This window comes from Schistocerca americana, chromosome 2, assembly GCF_021461395.2.
Source record: "Schistocerca americana isolate TAMUIC-IGC-003095 chromosome 2, iqSchAmer2.1, whole genome shotgun sequence".
In the NCBI taxonomy this organism is placed as follows: Eukaryota; Metazoa; Arthropoda; class Insecta; order Orthoptera; family Acrididae; genus Schistocerca; species Schistocerca americana.
Genome location: NC_060120.1, coordinates 693,194,832 through 693,217,067, shown reverse-complemented (window position 1 = coordinate 693,217,067; position 22,236 = coordinate 693,194,832). Strand labels below are relative to the sequence as shown.

Here is a 22,236-nt window from a genome sequence, read left to right as displayed (position 1 = left end):
TCTACATGGCATAGTTGCCTCGGCGATGCTTTCTCTGGTTTTACAGAAAACGCGTACGTTAGCGACTTACTATCTGTATAAATAGTGAACTCTCGGCACTCTAGTAAGTGTCTTGAGTTTTTTTGACTGCCGCGTAAGCTGCATACAGTTCGCGGTTATAAGTTGCCCAGCGTTGCTGTGAAGGTGACAAGTTGTTACTGAAGAATGCTGTGGGCTGCCAATAGTGCTTGACCTGTACCTGCAGTGCAGCGCCAATGGCAGTAGACAAGGCATCAGCCATTAGTGCAAGTGTGCTAATTGTGCAGCCTCTGCAATTGCTATTTTCGCGGCTTGAAAAGCGTCATCTGACTTGCTTGTCCAATGCAACCTGTCGTTTGGCTTCGGAGTGTCCTTAAGAAATTCTTTTAGGGGAGCTATTACTGATGCGTAATTGCATACAGATCTTTGGTAAAGATTTATGACCCTTAAAATCCAGCGTAACCAGCATACCTCTCTGATTGTAATGGGGCGAGGGTACTTTTTTTGGTTATGGCTTCCATTTTATCTTGCTTCGGTCGAATACCATCCCGTCTACGGTGTAACCCAGAAAATGCAATTCCCTCTCTCCTAAAGTACGCTTTGAAGGATTAATTACCAAGCTTTGTGTGAGTAAACGATTAAGTACCTGTGCCAGATGTGTAACAAGTGTAAGTGAAACCAAGTTGATTAATTTGATTGATTGATTTTAACAGGGAAGCTAAAACAGCTTAGGTCTGACCCGCCACTGCTCTCACCGAAACTAGGTTTATTGTGCGGTATCACTCCCTGTATATACAGTAAAGCCAGCTAGTGCCCTTAAATAGTACAATGAGTCCCTCTACCAGTTTTTTGTTAGACACAATTTCTTCAGATCCTACATTTAGGGTCCTCTTCTGTTATACACATTGTGTGTAGGTGTTTTTCTGAAATTCCCATGGCCAGTCATCAGTCCAGTCATGAGTTTGATCTCTTTCCTGTTCAATCCCAGGATTACAGAGCTTCTTTTAAAACATGGCTTGGTCGTCATTACCTTACCATGTTTTTGTTTTGGACTTGGTCCAGTATCCTACGTGCTGTTTCCTATGCCAGTTCCGTAGTTCTTATTTGATCATAGCCTTGGTGATTGTCAGGACAGATTCCGATCAAATAAATGGATTTGTTGCCCCCATCCTAGCCTATCGGCTTGTTCATTTCCTCCGATCCATGAGTGGCCAGGGACCCACACTAGGTTTACCCTATTGCATCCCCCTAGCTCCACTAGAGCCCTGTGGCAATTGGAAACAATCTTAGATCTTGTTGCAGGAGCTGCCAATGATTTCAGGGCTGCCTGGCTGTCTGAATAGATGTAGATACTATGGCCATTTCAGCATCTAGGCATATTCTCCTCCACACATGCCCTGATTGCAGTAATTTCAGCTTGGAATACAGAGACCAGTTTCCTAGCGAGATGATGCTCTCCAGTCTTGGCTGAACCCCGTACACCGCTACCCCAGCGCCTTGGTCTGTTTTCGACCCATCAGTGAACCAAATGATGTCCCCCGTATGGTGTCAAATGGTTTTTTCCCACTGCTCCCTACTTCCAATTATTATGTTGTAAGGCTTGTCGAAGCAGCTGGGAGTTATTACATAGTTAGCAGGCATTTCCCCAGCCATTCCTATATTTACCTCACTCACTATGTTAGTGTGTGATTCTGGATATCCGAATAAGACCCAGTTTTTGCCAGTTTTAAGTCTGTGTGCCCCAGGTGCTGCCTCAATCTTGACCCAAAGGTGAAGTGGAGGCATATCCAGCATGGCTTCCATTCCAGCAGTTGGTGTGCTGATAATTCCGCCTGTTATGTCTAAGTAGGCCAATCACTTTACCTTAGCAAGCTCCTTAGTAGCAACCCACTGTTCAACCTTCTTCCACCACACTACAGCCCCATAGGAAATCCTAGGTCTAACCATTGTGGTGTATATCCAGTGCATACCCCTGGGGCTTAGGACCCAGTTTTTGCCACAAGCCCTCCCAGTACTCACTAGAGTACTTTTTGCGTTGGAGCAGATGTTCTTAATGTGAGGGGTCCAAGTTAGCTTCTCATCCAAGGTTACCCCTAGATATTTCAGTATCCCCTTCATAGGTAGAGTTTCATCGAAGAGCTTTAGATTCCAACTTGAGTCTTGAATATGTCTTTTCATTAATGGCACTACAACAGTCTTCTTAGGATTAACTCTCAGATCCTGTTTAATGCATCATTTTTGCACAATGTCCAATCCTCTTTGCGCCATATTCCTAACTGTGTTAGTGAATTTGCCAAGTATTACTATGACAAGGTCATCTGCATATCCTTGGCAGAAGCATTGTCTAGAAATTAGTTCCTCAATGAGTTCGTTCACCACTAGATTCCACAATAGAGGAGACAAAATTCGTCCTTGTGGGCAGCCTCTAGTGGTCTTAACTACCATCTTTTCGTTCATCATGGTAGCCTCTACCTTCCTTCCACTAAGCATGGCCCTGGTCCACCTACATACAGTGGTCCCCAGGTCATGCACCTCTGCTGCCCTTACCGTGGAATCGAAGGTCGAGTTACTAAAGGCCTCCTCGATATCCAGGAATATGCAGAGGGATATTTCTCGGAAGTGAAGTGCTTTTACCACCTTAACAACGAGTTGGTGGAGAGCTGTCTCACATGATTTACCTGGTTGGTATGCGTGTTGGTTTGAGTGTAGAAGGGCCCTACATAGCCTCCTCTCCCCAACATATACATTAACCAGTTTTTCCAATGTTTTGAGAATGAAGGAGGACAGACTGATTGGTCTCATATCATTGGCCTTGGTATGATCAATTCTCCCTGGCTTTGGAATGAAGACAACCTTCACTGCACTCCAGGCATTGGGAATGATTCCTACTGCTAGGCTAACCCTGAATAGCCTGCCCAGGACTCTTATGAGCGTTTCTCCTGCCTGTTGAAGGAGAGCTGGAAAAAGTCCATCTGGTCCAAGTGACTTGAATGGTTGGAATGTTCCTACCGCCCACTGCATTTTGTTGAAGTTCACACACTCCTTGGCTGATTCCCAGTCCTCTCTTCAAGTGCCTAAGAACCATTGTCTCTCTGGGGTCACATACTGGTCTGTGTTGTCCGGCAGAGCATATTGAGGAAAGTAAGTTTTGAAGAGCAATTCCGGTGTTTCATATGCTGTCATTGTATATTCCCCATTGTCCTTCCTCAACATTCCTCCTGGATTCGTTGGTGCTCCAGTGAGAATCTTTCGAAGTCTGGCTTGTGCAACTGTGCTTACCATTTCCTCACAGAACGAATTCCAGGATGCCTCCTTTGCTTGTCTGATTGCAAGATTGTAATTTGCAAGGGCCTCACGGTATTTAGCCCATTGTCCTTTACGTCTCGCAATATTAAACAGTCTCCATACCTGTTTTCTTTGCATTTATAGTTTGTTATTCCACCAAGGAACACTCCTATTTGTGCACTTCCTGGTGATTGTGCAGTTGCCCTGATATGAGGTCACTATGACAGAGGTAACAGCCTCTGCTACTTCTTCAAGTTCTACTGGATTCCTTATCGAGGTTTTAATTTCTGATGAGCCTAAGTCAAGGTCCTTGCTATATGTTTCCCAGTGTGTTTTCCTGGGATTCCTATAGGTCATGGTCTGTCTGGTTTCCATTTCAACCTTGAATTTGATATACATGTGGTCCGATGAGGATGGCTCCAACACCACATGTCATTGTTTGACATAGCTATCCATTGTCATGGAACCAAACGTAATGTCAATTACTTCTTCCCTTCAGCTATTTCTGAAAGTAGGTTCATTGCCCCTATTCAGGACTTCTAAGTAGTTAGCTGAAAGCAATTCAAGAAGGTTCACCTCTACTCTTGGTGTCCTTGCTGCCCCACACTAGGTTGTGGGCATTGGCATTGCATCCCACCACCTTGCCGATGGCAAGTCTCTACCAGTCTCCTCACCTCCAAAGGAGGAGGAGAGCTGTCTTTGTAAGGAAGATATGCTGAGGCCAAAATAATTTCCCTTGTGATACCTTCCTCACATTGCTCCATTTTAATGGTCATTAAGTCCCTAGATCAGAAATCCATCAGTGGCATTTCTTACATAGATGCATGTTCTGGAGTTTCTTAGATTCCTAGCATAGATCAGCTTACATCCAGTGCCACCGAGTCCTGATGTACCCCCTTTGTAAAAATAGGGTTCTTGTATCAGGGCCACGTCCACATCCTGTCTCCCCAGGCAGTGCGTCAGGGCAGCAGAGGCCCCTTTACTGTGCTGCAGATTAATCTGCAGCACCTCCAGGATCTATCTTGCTGCCATCTTTGAGGTTTTCGAGAAACCTGATGGTGACCTGCAAGAACCCTAAAAACAGTTTCAGGTCCTGCTCCCACATCACCTTCAGGGACTTCTCACTGACCTCCACCATCAGGGTTTGTCCTTCCGGAGCAACCTTCTGGTTAATCACTCTCCGATATTCTGTCGAGACTTTTGTGTTCTGGGCCCCTATTTTCCCGAACAGAGTCTTGGGAGATACTTCCTTAAGGATTTTGGGTACCCATAATGATATCTTTGTGGTCTTAAGAAGCTCCGCTGTCATCTTAACCAGCAGCTTCGCATCTTCCCACGGGGATATCATGGGCACCTTGTCCTTGAGCCATTCCACCGTGTGCACTCCCTCACAGACAAAAATGAGTGCACCACGATCTAGATAGACCCTCCTGAAGTTGGGTCCTGGACCAGCGTCCCCCCCCCCCCCCCCAATCTTTTCAAAGAGGGCCATCTGTACCAGTTCCTACTGCTGCAAGGTGATGGCCACCAATGGATAACCTTCCTGGATAACTGCCATCCTAAAAACCGACACTGGAGTACTATAGGTCTGTTCCCTATTTCTTGCCTCGGTTTTTTCTGGACTCACTTATCCAGGGAGGAGGGAGTCTTTGATTCCTCCCTTATCCGCTTACTAGCTGTCTTTGACGTTGTGGGGGTCTGCATATCCCCTTCAACCTGAGACAGTTTCTTCCTAGGGGTCTTAGGTTCTAGTCCCTCCACTTGTCTTTAGGAAGCCATTCTTTCCCTTCCTTTTTCCTCTGTTCCCTGAGTAGCTTCCTCCTCTGGGCTCCAGACAAGCCTTTGATCTTAATCTGGTCTAGCTTCTCGGTTACAGTTCGCACTTCTGGCTCAGGTCTAGACCCTGATTCAGTAGTGGGAATGCCTTCCATCGGTTCTGTCCCCGATGTTTGGGTATCTGAGGTCTCAATTTGCCCCTCAGTTTGTTTTTCTTTATTTTCTATAATCGTGTCCACATTGGTCCCACAAGATTTGGGGATCTAGAAGGTCCACACCACGAATGCCCCACTCAGTGTAAGGCTAATTACTCAGAGAGGTCACCCAGTATCCCTGAGGCTCCGTTTGCGACACATCTTCCCATGTGCCACGCACCTCTCGGCACGGATCGCATCACACCTTGGCCTGGGTCAGGGAACAGGGTAGGACTAGAAGTGGATAGGGAAGATGGGACGTTGTGGGACACTCTTAGCCTGATCCATCAGCTAAGGCCTTTCCGGCAGTAGGTCCTCTACCTTCGGCATAGCCCTCAGCTTCCCACAGATATGCAAGCGTCTCCGCCTGCACAGACAGTGCTTCATCAAGGTGGTGTCCCCCAGAGAGGAAACCAAGTTAATTGTTGGATGTTTTTACTGGCAACCCGATTCTCCTGACAGTTCAAGAGTCTTCAAAGAATGTCTATAGTCAATAGCACGAAAATAACCAGATCATTCAACACTGGCTGGAGACGCCTTTAACCTGCCAAGTATAGAGTGTAATGTATATGGATTCATTTTTTTTGGGGCGGGGGGGGGGGGGGGTGGGGGGTACAGACAGACATTCACGCGAAATACTTTTTCTTTTGAACACGTTTTCTGAAAATTCTCTTGACCAGCTATCTCGGCAGCCTATATGCAATGGAAATATCGTAGACCTTGTAGCTACAAATAGGTAGGACCTTATCGACAACGTCAGTATAGAAACGGTGAGTAGCGAACATTATGTTATTATAGCAACTATGATTACGAAAGTTAATAAATCAGTGAAGAAGGCTGGGAGAGCGTTTCTGCTAGGTAGAGCAGATAAGCAATTTTTAACATCTCACTTAGACAATGAATTGGCATCAGTTAATTCTAGTAAAGTGGTTGAGCGGAATTATGGGCAAAGTTTAAGCAGATTGTAAATCGTGGTCTGGAGAGTTACATGCCTGGATGATGGATGGAAAAGACCCACTGTGGCTTAATAACGAAATTCGGCGATGCTGAGGAAGCTGACGCTGTTGCACTCTACGTTAACTACCACCGTCACACCTTAGCAAAATATCTGCCAGAGAACCCCAGAAAATTCTGGTCATATTTACATTCGCTAAGCGAGTCTAAAGTTTCCATTCAGTCCCTTGTTGAGTAGTCTGGTGTGGTAGTTGAAGATAGCAAAACGAAAGCTGAAGTGAAGGATGTGAAAGCAAATAAATCACCATATTCAGATGGAATCCCAGTTCGATTTTACAACGAGTACTCTACGGCATAGGCCCCTTACTTAGCTTGCATTCATCGTGACTCTCTCACCCAGCGCCAAGTCCCAAGCGACTGGAAAAAAGCGCAGGTGACTTCAGTGTATAAGAAAGGTAAACGAACGTATCCGCAAAGATTACAGATTGGCATCCCTAAGTTCTGTTTGCTGCAGAATCCTTGAACATGTTCTCAGTTCGAACATAATAAACTTTCTCGAGGCTGAGAAGCCTATGTGCACGAACCAGCTTGGTTTTAAAAAGCTGCTTGCCTTTTCTCACATGATATACTGAGAACTGTGGATGAAGGGCAACATTCAGATTCCATATATCTAGCTTTCCGGAAAGCGTTTGACACGGTGCCCCACTGAAGGCTGTTAATGAAGGTATGAACATATGCCATAAGTTCACAGATATGTGAGTGGCTCAAAGACTTCTTAAATAATAGAATCCAGTTTGTTCTCCTTGATGACGACTGTTCATCAGAGACAAGGGTATCATCAGGACTGCCCCAGGGAAGTGTGATATGACGAGTGACGTTCTTTATGTACATAAATGATTTTGCTGACTGGGTAGGTTGCAATCTGCGGTTGTTTGCTGATTATGCAGTGGTGTACGGTAAGGTGTCAAGTTGAGTGACTGTAGGGAGATAGATACCAGACGACTTAGACAAAATTTCCAATTGGTATGATCAATGGCAGCTATCCCTAAATGTGGGAAAATGTGAGTTAATGCGTATGAGTAGGGAGATCAAACCTGTAATGTTCGGATACAGTATTAGTAGTGTCCTACTCTATTCTCGATTACTGCTCGAGTGTTTGGGATCCATACCAGGTCAGACTGAAGGAAGATATCGAAGCAATTCAGATGCGGACTGCTAGATTGTTATCGGTAGGTTCGAGCAGTATGTGTTATGGAGGTGCTTTGGGAACTCAAATGGGAGTCCCTGGAGGGAAGGTGACATTCTTTTCCAGAAACACTATTGAGGAAATTTAGAGGACCGGCATTTAAAGCTGACTGCCGAACGACTCTACTGACGCCAACATATAATGCGCTCAAGGCTTGTGTTCACATCTACCCAGCAGCTGGCAGCCGACACCGGCTGCCCAGTTATGGAGGTGAAGAGCTTACGGGACGTTTCACACCTACCCGACAGACGACGTGGCCGGCAGGACGACAGCCGAAAGCCGGGCCGATGCCGTGGGATGCCGGCGGCCCCTACTGTGTCGGCCTGGTGCCGGCTGTCATGGGGAACACCCGGCACGTGTAGTGGGACGGGCAACAGTGGACTTCACATCTACTGTCGTCTGCCGATCAGTTGCGTTTTGCTTTGTTCTTTTGGTTCAGCCTGTTCTGAAGATTTCTAGTGTGCCATGGCGGAAATCGATGTCGAAATTCTGATAACATTAACGCAGGATCGACCAGTTTTAAGGGAAAAGACTTTAAGTAGTTATAAGGACAGAATACAAACCAGGAATGCGTGGATCGAAGTCTGCAAAGAATTGAACGAAGGTTTTGAATGGATGTGTGACAAGGATAGAGACAACTATGGTAAGTACATATCTTTATTTTTTATGTTAAACCCACAACATTTTTTATAATCAGTGGTACATTAAATTTTAGATAATTGCCATTTCACAGATCCTTCATTCACAACATTTTTTACAATCAATGGCACATTAAATTTTAGATAATTGCCATGTCACAGATACTTCAGGTGTTATAAAATAGTCCGTCATGATGTTGCGTACATTATTGGCAGAAATTCCCCCACATGCACATTCACTTCTTGTTATACTTTCAAGTCCAGTTATGGGCAGAACATCCTTGCAGTTGTAGCCTTCGTTTTTAAGAACAAAATTGTGCAAAACAACACATGCCTTAACAATGTCAAGAGCAAAATCGGGTTTTAAATTTATAGCTCTGTGGAAAATCCTCCATTTATTAGTCAGTATCCCAAATGAACACTCTACATACCTCCAGGCTCTTGAAAGGCGACAATTGAAGACTCTTTTAGCAGCTGTTAATTGGTGTCCGGAGAACGGTCGTAGAAGGTGTTGTTGCAGTTCAAACGCTTCATCACCAACAAAAGAATAAGGTACCTTTGGAGTTACTGTACTAGGGAGGCATCTGTCTTCATGAATTACCAGCTTCTTTTCCATCAATGATTCCCACAAAGAACATTCTTCAAATATAGTAGAGTCATCCTTTTTGCGATAACTGCCGATATGTGCGTAGATAAAATTATAGTCTGAGTCTGCCACAGCCATCAGCACTATTAATGAACATCTTTTGTAATTATAATACATTGAGTTAGATGGATGGATGACACGAACATGCTTTCCATCTACAGCCCCCATGCAATGAGGAATATTTGCTCTTTGCTCAAATTTTGCAGCAATGTTTTCGAAGTCTTCTTTGGTGAGTAGAGGCATGTATTCACAATGTAGACGCCAAATAGCTTGACACACATATCTGACTATTTTACTGATAGTGGAAATGCCAACTCTGTAACTATAATGAAGATCTGTGAACGTACAGCCAATGGTCAGATATCTGAAAAGAAAGTTTCAGTATTGTAGAATGTCTGTGTAGCTTTCTGGAAAAGTAAATTGAATATAGCATGTGCTGTAACGTAAGCAATAAAATGAACTATCCTACAATAGGCCCAATCCATGCACAGTGATCTAAAATCGGAAAGTATTCCTGCATGAACATCACAGATTTTGATTAAATTTTGTATGAACATTGACACAATATCACCAATGACAAATGGCAATGTTTAACGTTAACCAATTAAATACTTCTGGAAATATTTTCCCCTATTGTGCACCTTTCAACAGTCTGCCCCTATTTTTTGACAACATTGAGATATATCTCTGGCAATATATTTGTGAAGGAAACAAATCTACGACATATTGTAGAACGTTTTGACCTTCTTACATGAAATAACAAAAAAAAATTGCATGACCAATCTTCATAAAGGCGATTTGAAAAGAAGACTGACGAAACAGTAGTCGCTTGAAAGAAGTGTGAGATCAGGCTTTTCATATGTCGATTGCACGATAAACCTTAAACTTCGTGTGTAATAACTTATCAACATACGGTTTTACAATGCAAAATTTCATTTTCCTACTGCTTTCCAATACTTTTTATATTGTAGACAACACTGATTTTTTAAAAACGTTAATTTCTGAACCACTAGACACTCTAATTTTTCCAGCTTTCATAACGCTTTTATATCAGACAGGTTGAAAACCATTAGACTTCTTTTTGTAAGGATGGTAGTGTGATGTACCTCTTCAGTTAGCATTTTTGTTTCAGGCAAATTGGATATGAAGAAGTGGGCGAATATTCGCGATTCTTTCCAAAGAAGCGAGAGAATGTATAAGTCATCTCTAAAATCTGGGAGTGAGAGGCAACCACCCAGAACGTACATATACAGTCAACAGCTTCAATTTTTGAAGAAAACGACAGAAGCACGTCCGACTGCCGACAGTTTCTCGCTCACTGAAAATGCGACCACGGAAAGACCAGTTTTTGATGACACTTTTTCCTTCACTGACGATACTCAGGATCCAGAAACTGATTGTAATGAGACATTCACAGAGGAAGTACGTAATTCTGACATACCGAAATCACGCAGTAACAAGAAGAGGAAGCTTGACCCTGTAGAAGTAGAGCTGATCAATGCACTACACAGAAAATCCAATCGCCATATGTCTTTTTTCAGCGGGATAGTTCCAACGCTGGTAACATTTGATGACGATAAGGTTGTAGAGTTTCAATTAAGAGTTGTTTCTTAGATTAGATTAATTATTCATTCCATAGACCCATAAAAGAGGGAATCCTTCTGGGTGTGGAACATGTCAGATAAACACATTACAAAAATGTAATTAGAAAAACTTGAGTTTCATTAATTTTAATGCTCCTCAGTCAATAAACAGTAAAATTATGTACATGAATTAAATTTAAACTTCTAATAATTACAGGTTTAATACTTACATCTGCTTTCATTAATTCCATCATTCAGACACTTGCCAGTTTCTTGGCTATTACAACCAAGTAATTAAAGTAAATTATTCATTTCAGTGATCCTCAGTTAAGAACAGTCAGATTATGTACAAGATTTAAAATTAAACTTCGACTATTTACAGACTTAAGACTTACTTCTGATATTAAACAGCGTAAAAAGTTGTGGGATAAAAATAATACTATCACTCATCCTAGTACATCATGTGAATACACACGTTTACCCCTTTATGAGGTACAAGCAATTACAAATGCAGAAGTCAATAGGCAACGACCCACAACCGACACACAGTGTTACCAACAAGCAGTGGAGTAATTTTTCAGGGACATGTTCCAGATCGTCTACGCCATCACAAACCTCTGAAAATTCATGTGCTGGGTCGTTCAATTTTTAAGCTATGTTTCATTTTTTTAATATGATTATAAAAATGCACATCCTTCAGAGTAATAAACTTTTTAAAAATTTAACTATTGTTTATCCCACTAACCTGATCGTAATTGTCAACATTTGTTTAGACTGGATACATTCTCGGAAGAACGTGTTGCGGCGCTGAATGGAACTCTTCATTCGATCATGTAGATCGTCAAAAGTTCGTAAACTCATCCGAAAATAATTAAAAAAACTTATCTTCATCTTCCCTATCCTCAAAAAGAACAAAAAATGCACCCACTTCGTCTCTTCTCACTTTGAGTGGATGAACCCAATGCAACCTTCTTCTTCTTCTTCTTCTCTTCAAACGTCTGTACAAGACAAGCCACGATAATAACTGGTCGGGCTCCATTTATCATTTGAAAGCAACTGCTGGTGGAAGGACGGCACCGGAGGGCATGCTGTGCTACTGTCAGGTAAGTGCGAAGAGACGCGGCTCTTGTGTAGGCCCGGCAAGAATGCCGGCTTGTCGGCTGCCAGGTAGATGTGAAGTAAGCCTAAGGGCCGTGAAGATAAGGTACGAGAAATTAGGGCTCATGTGGAGGTATACAGACAGTCGTTTTTCCCTCGCTCTATTTGCAGTTGAATAGGAAAGAAAATGACAGGTAGTAGTATAGGGTACCCTCTGCCACGCACTGTATGGTGCAGAGTATCTATATAGATGTAGCTGTAGATTTAAATGTTCTTTTTCCATCGCAGATATCACCAAAATGCCATCTATGTAAACATAACAGAAGCCTAAATCCCTAGTGATCTCATCCATGAAACGCTGAAACGTCTGTGCCGCATTGCACAGACCAAAAGGCATCCTAAAGAACTCGAATAGACCAAAAGGTGTCGTCACCGCTGTATTGGGGATATCTTCCACGGCAATGGGGACTGATAACATGCTGGGCTGGATCAATAGTTGAATGTATAGAGTTCCCATGAATAGTAGCAAAGAAGTCTCATACATGTGGCACCAGATACCAACCTGGGATGGTCCTTGCATGGAACTGCCGGTAATCGCCACACGGACGCCATCTGTTCTTCTTGGATACCACATAGATTGGGGCTGCCCAGCTGCTACTCGAAACTCTGCAAATACCCATTGACAGCGTGCTGTGGAATTCCTATTTCACCACTCGCAACTTCTCTGGCGTCAAACATCTAGGCCCAGCGTCAGATGGCGGGCCTGGCGCGGTCAAAATGTGATGCACCACTGTGTGTTTAACCGACGGGAGAGCAGGCGACTGCTGCATGATTTCGAGAAATTCTTTTAGTAATCACGTGTACAGCATATCTTCTGCAACCGTAAGTACCGCCATTGGAGTGAGGCCTTCCTTAGACTATGCATGTTTTTAGAGGAATTTAACTGATGCTTGCGTCCGAGGTCAGGTATCAGACCATAAAAGGATAAGAAATCGACTGCTATGATAGGCTGTGGTGTATCTGTTACTTTGAAGCGCCACACAAGTGTATGGCGTAGTCCAAGGTAGAACAACAATGTGACCTGACCGTATGTTTTAATCTTAAGAGTTGTTAGCTGCAAACAGACAAGAACCGTCGCAGCTCTGGCGTGGTACACGAGTTAACAGGTACACCGACACTTCTGCCCCTGTGTACATTAGGTATTATGCTTTCATGTTGCGGCCTGTGATAAAAATTCGACACACATTACCGGCATGAGTAGGTGTTGCTACTACGGTTTCTGCTTCCTGTTTCCACTTGCATGGTGCTATACACTTTTGCGCGTCATTGCCGAATTTATCGTGGTTGTTGTTGTTGTGGTCTTCAGTCCTGAGACTGGTTTGATGCAGCTCTCCATGCTACTCCATCCTGTGCAAGCCTCTTCATCTCCCAGTACCTACTGCAGCCTACATCCTTCTGAATCTGCTTAGTGTATTCATCTCTTGGTCTCCCTCTACGATTTTTACCCTCCACGCTGCCCTCCAGTACTAAATTGGTGATCCCTTGATGCCTCAGAACATGTCCTACCAACCGATCCCTTCTTCTAGCCAAGTTGTGCCACAAACTCCTCTTCTCCCCAATTCTATTCAGTACCTCCTCATTAGTTATGTGATCTACCCATCTAATCTTCAGCATTCTTCTGTAGCACCACATTTAGAAAGCTTCTATTCTCTTCTTGTCCAAACTATTTATCGTCCACATTTCACTTCCATACATGGATACACTCCATACAAATACTTTCAGAAACAACTTCCTGACACTTAAATCAATACTCGATGTTAACAAATTTCTCTTCTTCAGAAACGCTTTCCTTGTCATTGCCAGTCTACATTTTATATCCTCTCTACTTCGACCATCATCAGTTATTTTGCTCCCCAAATAGCAAAACTCCTTTACTACTTTAAGTGTCTCATTTCCTAATCTAATTCCCGCAGCATCACCCGACTTAATTCGACTACATTCCATTATCCTCGTTTTGCTTTTGTTGATGTTCATCTTATACCCTCCTTTCAAGACACTGTCCATTCCGTTCAACTGCTCTTCCAAGTCCTTTGCTGTCTCTGAAATTACAATGTCATGGGCAAACCGCAAAGTTTTTATTTCTTCTCCATGGATTCTAATACCTACTCCGAACTTTTCTTTCGTTTCCTTTACTGCTTGCTCAATATACAGATTGAATAACATCGGGGAGAGGCTACAACCCTGTCTCACTCCCTTCCCAACCACTGCTTCCCTTTCATGTCCCTCGACTCTTTATAACTGCCATCTGCTTTCTGTACAAATTGTAAATAGCCTTTCGCTCCCTGCATTTTACCCCTGCCACCTTCAGAATTTGAAAGAGACTATTCCTGTCAACATTGTCAAAAGCTTTCTCTAAGTCTACAAATGCTAGAAACGTAGGTTTGCCTGTCCTTAATCTTTCTTCTGAGATAAGTCGTAGGGTCAGTATTGCCTTCACGTGTTCCAACATTTCTACGGAATCCAAACCGATCTTCCCAGAGGTCGGCTTCTACCAGTTTTTCCGTGGTACTAGCACAAATTTTGTGCCGATGCGGACTCCTGGACGACCGGGGGCGCGGTCGCTGACGTGCGTGCGTTGTTTGTAATGCAGCTACTTGCGTGCTAGCTCCGCTAATTGCGACTGTTGTTATGCTAGTGCCACTGCAGACATATTCTCTTGCCACAATGACAGTGTTGCCACATTTGTTGCGGACTACAACTCGACGATCCTGTTCGCCGTTTACGCTAGTGCATTTCAATCACACGCGCACACCGTCAGAAGTTTTTGAGTGTCCGAGAGTAATCAGGACAACCAGATATTGCGCAGCACGTCGTCACCCACATGTGCGCAAACGGCGTAAAAGCTGTGACGGGTTTCGATCGCCGAGCTCCTTTAGTCCCTTCGCTTCCGACGGTGACATGCGCGTCACTAGCGCGTTCTTAATTGACGCATACCGTTCAGCGTTGGACGGTGCAGCAAGGAATCTTGTACCACAGCGGCCAAGTCTTCTGTTAGTGCTGCGACTGCATAGCTAGACCTCGTTTCGTCTGCTGATATCTGTGCAAGGACGAAATGGCTTTCAAGCTGCGCAAACCACATCAGGTTGTGTTGCGAGAAGGGCGGCGGTTTAATAGTAGCCCTATTAATTTTACTGCTCGCAGCTGGCTCTGTGTTGACTGGCGGAATGTCCATTTTGTGCGAGAACAAGCGCGGCGCGGCTGATGCGGAAGTAATGAATGTTCACTTTACGATGAGGTGTGAACGCTGAAGCCGACGCGGTTGTATTTTGTGTTCCCGTCGAGATCACCAAATCTATGGTATCTGATAGAGTTGAACATTTATTTCCACGTAAAACACGTCTATGCAAGATAGCTTACAAACGGCCAAGGCTATACAGTTACTGTAAAGAGCGGCATGGAATGGTTTGTATTTCTAACGTTAAGGAGTAAATGGAACGACATTTACTACAGTCAGATCCACGAACGATGGCGGTTCGCGCATATCGAGACAGAACGGGGAATGCATTGTTGCCGGTTCCAAGCAACAGTTTGCGGCACGCCCATACGCTTGATTTGCGGTTGATGTAAGCGTTTATCCGGCAAATTATGTCTCTCGCTTGCTTGTGTAGAATTTGTCGCTTACCGCCACCATCAGCCATGACAACTCGCAACAAATGAAATAAAAATTCACTAAATAACTACCTGCTATCGTGTTAAATGGTCGCATTGCATACAACATTCACAGCACAGCTGTGCGCTCATTGGCTGTCGGTGAATGATGATGCATGTGTGTGGAACGACCCTAAACTCGACCGCCATCGCTCGTGACTCCAAGTATAGTCACATCACAGGGAATATTTATAAGCCACTGTATACTCGTGTTTGCGGAGACAGAGTGAGATGCTTCTGGTCTTATTCAAGTTGTGTGTCACATATTAATGGTTTCAAATGTAAGCTGAAATAACCACAAATAGTTCATTGAGACTATTAATATCAACATAATGTTTTCCCGACATTTAGGGCTTCATTAAATCTGCATATTGATGTTTTACATAAATATGAAACAGTGTATCTCTTCATTCATTTTTAATGAGGTAACTATATTTTATACGGAAAACTCATCTTACGATGTTTATTTCCTTCGGTTAGGGTAATTTTTAGCAAATTTTATTACAGTGTTTCTTTCGATTTTTTACGTTTCAGAGGCAATTAACTGTTTTCAAATTCGAAGTGCACGAGTAGGTGAGCAAATAAAGATCTATCTTTCTATCTTAAGCAATGACACGGGTACTAAACCAAAGAAACATTATTTTTGTAGAAATGTGCGACAGTCCTTCGTTCTCGTTGTATGTACAACGAAACAGTAAATTGTTAGTAAGTCTTGATTCTTTGTAGAAATGTGCGACACCGCATCGTTTTCGTTGTACGTACAACGAAACAGTAAATTGTTAGTGAGTCTTGATTCTTGGCACGAATAAACCTCTGTTATGTCGTATTGTCAATAAACCGCGCACGAGGACACGTGTCTTCACAGAAATGCCTCGTGCAGCGATGCTGTTTTGTAATCAGGTTTATCAGATTGCAGCCAACGTGGTTATCAGTAAAGGGAAACAATATATATTTCATTGAGTCAAAAATTTAAAAAAAATTAGTTGATGGCGATCTCATTTTTCATACTGCACGCAATCTTCACGGATAGTTATCTTTGATCGTTACTGCGTTTGGTAAGGAGAAAAGCAGTCGTGACTGTGAGTTAGAGCCGGCAAGATGTGGCGCAGAGTGTAAGTAAAGTGAAAATATAAACAAACTTTAGGAATTTATGACCGTAGAATATGATTTCCGCTAGAAAAATTCGTTAACTGTGTATATCTGAGAACCCCTGAAAAGTTAGAAGGGTTATTCTACAAGTCTTTCTTATCCTGTTTCGCAGATCACTGTGTTTTTGTTGTGTCCTTATGTCAACGAAATCGTCTCTCAACTTTGCGTATCAGTATTTACATAAAACAAACCATCCAGCGAGTTTGTTTTACCGAATATGTGTTTTGTACATTAATATTTAAGACGTGAAATTTAAATATAACACTAGTTGTATGGAATGTAATTTGCAAATGAGTGATACGTAGACCTACTCCAATGTATTATTTGAGATTTCGTGATTCGTGCCCAAACGAGATTATTAAACAATCAGGGCAAGTTTTTTTAGTGCCTGAACTGCAGCTATTAGAAAGGCTTTTCAGCTAAGTGCTATTGCGAGATACACCTCTCAGTTCCGTCACTGTGGGCTCCTGTGGCAGCATTTGGCATATTGCAGGAATGTGTCCAGTTTTGTTGTTCATCCTCAGTGTAATAACTGGACTTTTTCCTGCTTCGCTAAGAAAATCGAAGCCCCCCCCCCCCCTACCTATATTTGTCGTCGCCTCTTCTGATAATAGTCTAAGCTTTGTCGCCTTAGTCTGCCCCATCCGAAGTTTGGAGCTACGTTTCCTCTCTCAAATCGTTTTGGATCATACAAACTGTGGATCAGTACGTAAGTTCTGACATTTATCAAATTATCATTGTTGAAGGATGGTTTTCAGAAAGTCTGTACTGCTTAGTTCGTTCACTTTCTAGGTGTTTAACGTTTGCTGTTTGTTGTACCTGTTAATCTGCAGAGGGGTGTATGGTTTTACTCTTCTGTTTCACCTTTTATAAATGACATTGTGCACTAATATTATGCGTTCTTCTGTTAAGGAAGTGCTTTGTCACCTGCATTGGGAATTGAGATAATCCATCAAGTTATCAGGGTTTGGCTGCTGTGGGATCTTTTTTGCTGTTTTAGCAATGTTTATGTATGTGTAAAGTCTGATAAACTGAAGCCTTTGGTACCACTATGTCAGCTCACAACAAGACTTGTCACCTTTCACTCTAATCCATATCTTGACGCACACTACAGGATAAGTTGGTCACCACAACCTACCTCACTGACATAATATAAATGCTAAAAAAGCCAGTTTTCCCCCACTCCCTGTTTGTGCATGAATGATGTCACATGCCACATCATCATCATGTCGCGGGGCGAAGTTTCTATCCGGTATTGACGGGTTAAGTTGCCTCAGATAATCTGTTTGAGCCACAGTAACTAGCTGGATGAGTCAAGAAATGGACTACACCTAATTAGTGGGTGTCTTGTGAATAATGCAAGCTATCAGTAAATTCTTTGAAGTTGCACAGATGGCATATCTTGGATATTTTGGTTTGTATTTTTCAGTTGAAGACAACTGCTGTGGGTTTTGTTTAGAAGTTACCTATTTCTTACAGCCAGTGATTCTTATCATGTTGTACACTATGTCCATGTAGGTGTCATGAAGATATAAATCCTTTGAGGGAAATTTTTTTAGACTGTGTTGTATACCAGACTGTATACAATATGTTTTTATGTTGAAGTGCTGACAGATTGAACTGTAGCTTGGACTGAAGTCTGAGTTAGGTTCGAAACTGAGAATTTGGTCAAGAGAGGGCGAAACAAACTAACGTATCATGACAATCTTTCTTGGATATAAAGTGCGTATTCCATAGTTGAATCTACTTCTGCGTTCAGAATTGCTGTTTTTCCCACTGTGATCTGATGGTTTTGAGTTTCTAATAACATGAAAATTCCTGCCCTCTTCTCGCATTCCTGAAAAAGTCCTGACAGTTTGTGTATTTGTGCCAAATTATGCAATAAATTGCAGAGAACTGTCGAAGTTGCAATATTATTATTATTATTTTTTTTTTTTAATCACTTGATTACAAATTGTGAGCCCAGCCTCATTATCAAATCATCCAGTAAGCTGTGCAGTAATATACATTGCAACAGGCACATGACTGTGCGTTTAGGTATACATCGTGTAAAGCAGTGCATTTCATTCAGCGTGCATTTGTGTTATTAGTGATGGGTCATTCCATGCCAAGTGGTCTAAACCTTCCCACCATCATGTCTCCAATTTTCTTCAAATTTTATCTGTAGCACTAGTCAAGTGCTAAATTAAGTTTCTCAAGATTTCAAGCCTCTAGCTGCAATACTTGCTGATCTACACCCCCTTGTCTGAAGGGTAGTAAGTTCGCATGCGCGCGACATCAGACAAAATGCCATTTTTGGGGTCTCATAAAATTGAAACCAATTCATAAGAATGGTTAGTAAGATGAGACCCTGTACAGTTTTTTGTGCTGATTCAAACGAAATTAATTATAAGATTACTGATGCAAAATCCGGTCAAACAAGTCGACTCAAAGTGTACCCCTAATTCTGTCGTGACTTAATGCGACAAATTTTGACCAATATTCAGACTGCAATAATTTCCTTGCAGATAAAGATATGGACTTGAACTTTTTACCAAGTCTTATCTTTGTGCTGGACATAATACAGCTGGATTTCCAACTACCCAGGCTTTATAGTCGCCTTGCAAAATCTCTTCAAATTTGGCAGTGTCAGCGCAAATGGCTTTATTTACCAAAGTTGAAAGCCCATTACTACAAAATAGTCAGCCTGGATTTAATTGTGAATAGTATCATCTGAAAGAGAAACTCTTGCTCTACGAGATGGATATATTTTTCTTTTGCAACGCTTCCATTAAGTGCTTATTTACTCAGGTCAAAGTATCTTATATTTTGTGTGCGCAGTGCCCTGCGTTGGTCCATGATGGCTGAGCCATTACTGGTTATCACAATAAAACCAGCATCCCCATCGCCATAGGGGCCACGCCCGATAGCCATGCAGTAACAGCCACGGGTGGGTATCTTTACTGCAGGTTCCCAAGCCTGATTACAGGGTGTCTTTACCACAGGATCCCAAGCCTGATTGTGGGTTTCTTTATGCAGGTTCCCAAGCCTGTCTTCCTCAGTTACTTCATCATTCTGGAAGCATCGTTGATTTGCAAGAGAATGCTTTCAGGAAAACTGTATTGCCGACCAGATGATGTCACTGATGGAGCTGGAATAACACCAATGATAAGTTGTTCTGGAATCCAGCAAGTATCACGTCTTAAGGGCCAATAAAATGAACTTGCAGGACCATGAGGATGCATAAAGCTTATGAAAGCATCTTTCTGTTCGACTGAGATTTCAACGATGTTTCCAATCCACCATTTCTTTTCATAAATGCAAGCAACATACTGCCCAGGCTGAAGATCCATGACTTGAACTACTACTTCAGCAGCACTAATTTTGGCCAAAAAAGATGTCGCATCATTAGAAACTCTACTGACCTTAATTGTCGTCATATCAATGGGCAAAAAATGGTGGTTTTCTCTTGTGCCAGCTAGAGTGTGCCCTTGCAGGAATCTTTCTTCTTGAGAAGCTTTTTCTTCTTCAACTTCCTCTTTGCTGATGAAAAAGAATTTGATTCCATTGATATTATCATTGCAGAAGTTGAAAAGATCTTTGGGTGTTAGAATCTGGTTTTCATATGGACGTTGCAAACTTGCTCTTGCTGCCAACCGTTTTGTTGTGCCTCCAATGCCATCACAAGGCGACTTTCCATGGCTTGTTCCAAAGAAATTCCATTCTGCTGTTATTTCAAAATCTTCTTTGTGATAGCATAAGTTGAGAAAATTCTTGAAATTCTTATATTGTGCAGCTGAACCATCACTGAAGTAGTGGATGTGGCTTATTTTGGAAAATTGCATCTTCAGGTAATTGATTACTTTTCCAATGTAAACATGGACAGTAATCGTATCGTGTCGAAGGCAGTCACTAATAACACAAAGATTCACACATTGCACCTCTTCGTTTTCACAGTAGTAGACTACAAATGGATGAACTGTTGCTTGACTGTTTTCCCAGTGAAAGCCTTGCACTGCATCTTGAACAATAAATGAATAGTTTTCAGCAAAATCCATTAGTATTATGAATTCGCCTTCTTTCAAATCAGTTTTGAGAGCTTTCAGGTGCTGGCTTTGATGCTTGGCAATGTAGTGATGACAAGACAGGTTCCAAATTTTTGCTGCAATATCTTCAACATACTCTTCTGTTGAAAGCTGCTTTGTTTCTAAAGTATCCCTGTCGGTATGAATCCATTGTTTGTACTCAATCAGTTCTTCAGGGTCATTATCTTCAAAATATGTTGCAATAACTGCTTCTACACCTTCTGGACCAGGGCAGTTTTCACAACGATGAAGCATACAATCCTTGTTTTCCAAGCTGCAAACAGCTTTGCTAAGAATTTCCTTGTAGTCTTCATTGATTGATGCACCAGTGAGCATAAGCTTGACATTTTGGTGTATTGTACAGACACAAACTGAGTGCATTCCAGCAGAGCCAACTGTAACACACCATTTTGGTCTAAGCTCGCAAAACTTTGAGAAGCCAATTTCTGGTCCATTTTGCTTCTGATAAGACACGTACATTTCCTTCAAATTGCAAAGCAACAACCGCTTTTGCTTGTACACCTTTGTTCCTGAAATTCTCACAGGCACACAGTCTTTCTTCCCTGGACAAAGTCTGCTGAATTCGTCATCTTGAAAAAAGTCATGTACTTTCTGAACAACTTCATCTGAAAGCTTCCTTCCTTGCCGATTTGCTGGAAAAGCTAGAACACCTTGCTCATTCTTCAGTTTTCTCGCTTGCTTTACCATTCTTTCTGATACATTAAATGCTGTTGTCGTATCTTTAATTGTCCAGCTTCTTGGAACCAAGGTCAATATTTGAACTTTTGTCCTACGATTTGACACTTTACATTTTTCTTTCAACTCTTCTATAAGATTATCAAGATCTGCACAATTATTGCATGGGCGACTTTTACTTGAACTTGGCTGTTCATCGTAATTGATTCCTACAGCAGCAGCAATTTGATTCCCAATTAAACTTTGTGCATCCAAGATCTTTCTTTTTGCATAGCTTTGCTTATCTCTTTTACTTAGTTGTCTTCTTTTCAATGGTGAAGCACCAATAAATGATAAACTTTTGTTGATGGCTGGTTCAGTTTCATCCGTTGTGAAATCTTGTTCAGATTGGGTTGATAGTGATGATGAATCTTCTAGCTTTTGGTTCAGTGCCGACATGCAGCGAGGGCAAAGCTTCTGACCAGGTTTTATATCAATCACTTCTTTTTTCTTTAACAGGCAAAGTTTGGCAGCTGTTTCATTATCAAGCAGTCTAAGTCCAGCTTTTACATTGTGATTCCTCTTCTTGAATGGATTGCAACATTTCTTTTGCATCGCTTGATATTCATGTAGGAAGAGGGCTTCATGGTGGAAGCAAATGATGGAATTTTCGTCAAGTTTGGCTTCTGAACGCGAAACAAGCAATTTCTGGTCACATTCTGTGAAATCACTAAACGCTTTGAATCCAGTCTTCTTAGCATAGAAGATAACATGGCACTTCGATGCAGCAGCATCTTTTCCAATTGAACAGGGGGCCAACGATTCTTCTTCTTCATTAACTTCTGACATCTCTCACTGGCCAATCACTGAATAAAACACGAATGAAATATCCAATTATATCAGTAATTCTAAGCGACTATTAAGATTCAAATTCCTAGAAATGAAGAAAAATTAGTGCATCGCGCATACAAAATATAACAACTTTGATGTGAGTTAATGAGTACTTAATGGTCGCGTTGCAAAAAAAACAAATGTCAGTCTTGTAGAGCAAGAGTTTCTCTTTTAGGTGATACTATTCACAAGCAGATTCAGGCCAACTATTTTTTAGTAATTGGCTTGAAACTTTGGTAAATTTTACCGTTTGTGCTGACACTGCCTAATTTGAAGAGATACTGCAGGGCGACCATATGGCCTGGATCATT

The 22,236-nt window shown here is 42.1% G+C and overlaps 1 protein-coding gene across 1 annotated transcript in view; it reads left to right on the top strand.

Moving 5' to 3' along the window:
• The first annotated feature begins 16,041 nt into the window (after positions 1–16,041).
• The window catches only part of LOC124595503 (neutral alpha-glucosidase AB), a 120,901-nt gene continuing 114,706 nt past the window's right edge, over positions 16,042–22,236 (top strand). Inside the window, exon 1 of the mRNA XM_047134266.1 lies at positions 16,042–16,258. Coding sequence (XP_046990222.1) covers positions 16,245–16,258 — 14 coding nt within the window. The 5' untranslated portion in view covers positions 16,042–16,244. The remainder of the gene's footprint in view (positions 16,259–22,236) is intronic.